Genomic DNA, 3,430 nt, shown 5'->3' on the forward strand with positions numbered 1-3,430 from the left:
ATTTGTTTATTGTATAATAGTCATGGATAATATATATATTACTGCGATTAAATTATTCCACAATCATTGAAGAATTATATATTTTACGATACGTTCATTTTGGAATCAATGCGTTGTAGGTTTACTGATCGGTTCGGATATCGTTTCGTTTAAAGGACAATGTAGGCGGCTAGTCTTAAAATGGACGTTGACGCCGTCGGAACATTTAGAAGTTTGGGAAATTTTGGCCATTAGTTTTGGCTCTCGTAAAAGCCAGCCAAAAGACTGACAATCGCATTGCAACATCGTGCCTAAATGAAGAAATCAATAAATAATTACGAACACTGGTGAAACATTTAAGTTGGTACTGTTTACCATGGAGTTGTACGTGTCCGGCGCCACGTGCGAGTACACTAAGAATCGGCCGAAATGTAGCTTCTTCAAGTTGAGTGAGATTGGTTTTCTTTAAATCAATTATCGTATTGTAGCTGATTCCTAAGCAGCACGTAGAAATGGTTAATTACATCGGTCCAACACAAGAACGGATATATAGTTTTCCTACCTTCTATAGCACTTGGATGAATACCACCACTCAAGTCGTTGTCACTCAAGTCTATAAGATCAACTCGAGGGGATTGGAAATGTAAGTCCCCTTCGTCTAGCTGTCGCAGTTGGTTACCAAAAAGGACAATTTTTCTCAAACTTGGCAAAAAAGTTAGATTAAGTGGTTGAAGAGCAACCAATTTGCCAGAATTGAGCCAAAGAGAATGTAATTTCGGTAAGTGGGGTAGATTGGGTGGATTGGAGAACCTATTGCCATACAGATGTAGGTACTGCAAATTCGGTAAAGATGGGAAATCCTATACAATGGAAAAATTGCGATAGATTATATATCACACCTGGGAAAGGAGATTATGTAACATACAATTAATTGGTCGACGCTAGCCGTAACTTCGAAATCCACAAGATTTTCCAAATCAGCAATCCCCTGGACGGAAAGTACGCCGAGTGACGGTGACGAATCAAAAGTGAGAACACGAAGTCGTTCAACCGACGCGGCAAACGCGTGAGGCATAATTTTGCTTACACCAGTGACATTTTGAAATAAAATAACAGCAAAGGATTTGTCACCCAGCAAATTGGCCTCCAAGTCATCCAGGTGACTGTGCTTTACCGTCAAATGCCACAGTTGGTTAACGGGGAAGGGTGGTTCAAAGATTTTCATCAATTGCTGAACACTTTGCAAATTGGCACAAACCATTGAGACAACATTATTCTCGGTTTGGCATTGACACGGGGCAATTAGACGCGAATCGGGACAACTAGCAATATTTCCGCCACGGACAAAAAAATAATAGACCACTGGAAAACGTTCCAGAGACGCACAATTACTACAACCAGACCTGTTTTCGTCATTGTCCGAGTTGAGACTGAAATTTCTTCGTGAGTTTTGTCCGTTTTGTGGTAACCTTTTCTGTGTGTATTCAAACCAGGTTTCTCTCTTCTGTTTCCCCTTCCTTTTTCTTGTGTTCTTCTTCTGGCTGGAGATGGCCATTTCAAACTCGGGTAGTGATTATACATACGCCCGTTAGCGGCGAGCGTGTGCGCACTTTGTAGGCCATAAGGTCACCTTCATCATCCATCATTAAAAGAATGAGTGCACGCCCGGTAAGAGAACCACTTCCTTATTACTTCGTTCTAGTACTAGATATTGTCGATTTCGTTTGATAATGATTTGTGTAACTAAAATAAAAAAAAACTAACGCATTCGATTTCGTGAAGAACCTCGAGATACTGTTCAGCAGACACCCTTATTATTCTGCTATGAAACTTGTCACGTTTTCGTTCAAATCGTAAATGTTTTTACAAAATAACCAAAATTAACGAAATTTCACTGAAAAATGGCATACTTATTGGGTATGGAAGACGAGCCTCTTGGCAAAGACGAGGAGGGACACATTGATTTCAAAGTCAACAAGGTTGGCGGTAAACCGGTAATGTTTAGAAGCATATTTTAAAAAATTTCTATTGGTAACAGTTTCTTGTCTTCCTAGAATTGGGCGAGCGGGGATCACCCAAATCCTATGTGTAAATTGTGTCATAAGCAGATGCTGCTTGCTGTTCAAATTTATGCACCTCTTAATGAATCTCTGAATCACAGAACATTATACCAATTTTGTTGCTTGCAACCCCAGTGTCAAAGCAAAAATGAAGGGTGGGTTTGCATACGTGATGAAACCGTTGATACATCAGTCACTTCTTCTTGTGATAAACTGCAACCAACAGCTACAGCTTCGACCACTACCTGGATTGATGATGCTGATGATTGGGGTGATGAAGAAGACATGGAGGCTGATAGTGGAACCCCAAATGAACATGGCAGAAGTGAACCACAGGCTACCTTGTCTGTACAAAGTGGTATTAGCACACTAACAATTCAGGATCTGGATACTAAACCATCAGAACTTGCATTGCCAAAGAGTTTAGACACATGTGATCATATAACTATTCCTTCAGCAGAAGTGGAAGGTGATGAGTCTGTTGTGCCAGATGATCTTCCGTCTCAGCCAACAGTTGATATTAGAGCACTGTTTGCACCATCATCTGCTCCTATTTCAGATCCTTCTGGATTACAGTTTTCAAGCTTTTATCTTAATGTAAGTGAAGAGCATCAAGCAGCTGTTCTTTCTGATGAAAAACTGGATCAGCGAGCAAAAGAACTTTGGGAAGAGTACCAACGCCGAGAAAACTGTGATTGGAAGAATTTGCAGAAGAGCAATAAAATCACCCCAGGCCGAATAGATGAAGCATACGAGAAAGTTCCTCCTAGTCATGGTGATCGAGTGGTCCATAAATTTATCACTCAAGTACAATCCTGTCCTGAGCAGTTAATCCGCTACAACCGTGGAGCAAGTAAGCCACTTTTGCTCAAGCAGTTAACAAAAGACGAACCAATTTCGAAATGCAGGCATTGCAATGCACTTCTTGTCTTTGAGATGCAATTGATGCCCCATCTTAGTCAACTTTTGAAGTTAAAAGACACGGCCGGCGATTACCAACCCGTGGAAATAGGCACAGTGTTAGTCTTTACTTGTTCTAAAAGTTGTTGGAGCGGAGTTCCGTGCGAAGAATACTTAATTGTTCAATCGGAAATATATTGAAGCCTTAATGACACGTTCGTTTTAATAGACAAACTGGTCTAGATGCACGAATTTTTAAATTTTCAATAAGCACTTCATTCTTATTAGTTAAGCAAAGAGTTCGTAATGCTGCGATTGCTCCCCACTGGTTGTTTTTATTACAAGAGCGACACCTTACGTCGATGGCTTAGTTGTAGGAGGTGTTATATAAATGATGTGATGAATAGCCGAATTACAGTAAGAAATGGGACTAATTGATGACACAAGGCCATTTGAATTGCTAGAAGACGAAAATAGATGCCAAATGTTCA

General features: G+C 40.3%; 2 protein-coding genes across 2 annotated transcripts; one reads left to right on the forward strand and one right to left on the reverse strand.

The window, feature by feature from the left end:
• Positions 1-90: 90 nt before the first annotated feature.
• On the reverse strand, positions 91-1,472 carry LOC130693721 (platelet glycoprotein Ib alpha chain-like). The gene is made up of 4 exons (XM_057516913.2): positions 905-1,472; positions 542-839; positions 355-474; positions 91-290 (listed from the first exon to the last, which is right to left on the reverse strand). Exons 1-4 carry the CDS (start codon positions 1,238-1,240, stop codon positions 106-108), a joined length of 939 nt encoding a protein of 312 aa, XP_057372896.1. The 5' UTR covers positions 1,241-1,472; the 3' UTR covers positions 91-105.
• A 311-nt stretch (positions 1,473-1,783) lies between these two features.
• LOC130693722 (programmed cell death protein 2-like) lies at positions 1,784-3,140 on the forward strand. Its single transcript, XM_057516914.2, has 2 exons — positions 1,784-1,973; positions 2,034-3,140. The coding sequence occupies exons 1-2, from the start codon at positions 1,881-1,883 to the stop codon at positions 3,138-3,140; spliced, it is 1,200 nt and encodes a 399-aa protein (XP_057372897.1). The 5' UTR covers positions 1,784-1,880.
• Positions 3,141-3,430: the final 290 nt, after the last annotated feature.

The sequence above is a fragment of the Daphnia carinata genome, chromosome 3, assembly GCF_022539665.2.
Source record: "Daphnia carinata strain CSIRO-1 chromosome 3, CSIRO_AGI_Dcar_HiC_V3, whole genome shotgun sequence".
Lineage (NCBI taxonomy): Eukaryota > Metazoa > Arthropoda > Branchiopoda > Diplostraca > Daphniidae > Daphnia > Daphnia carinata.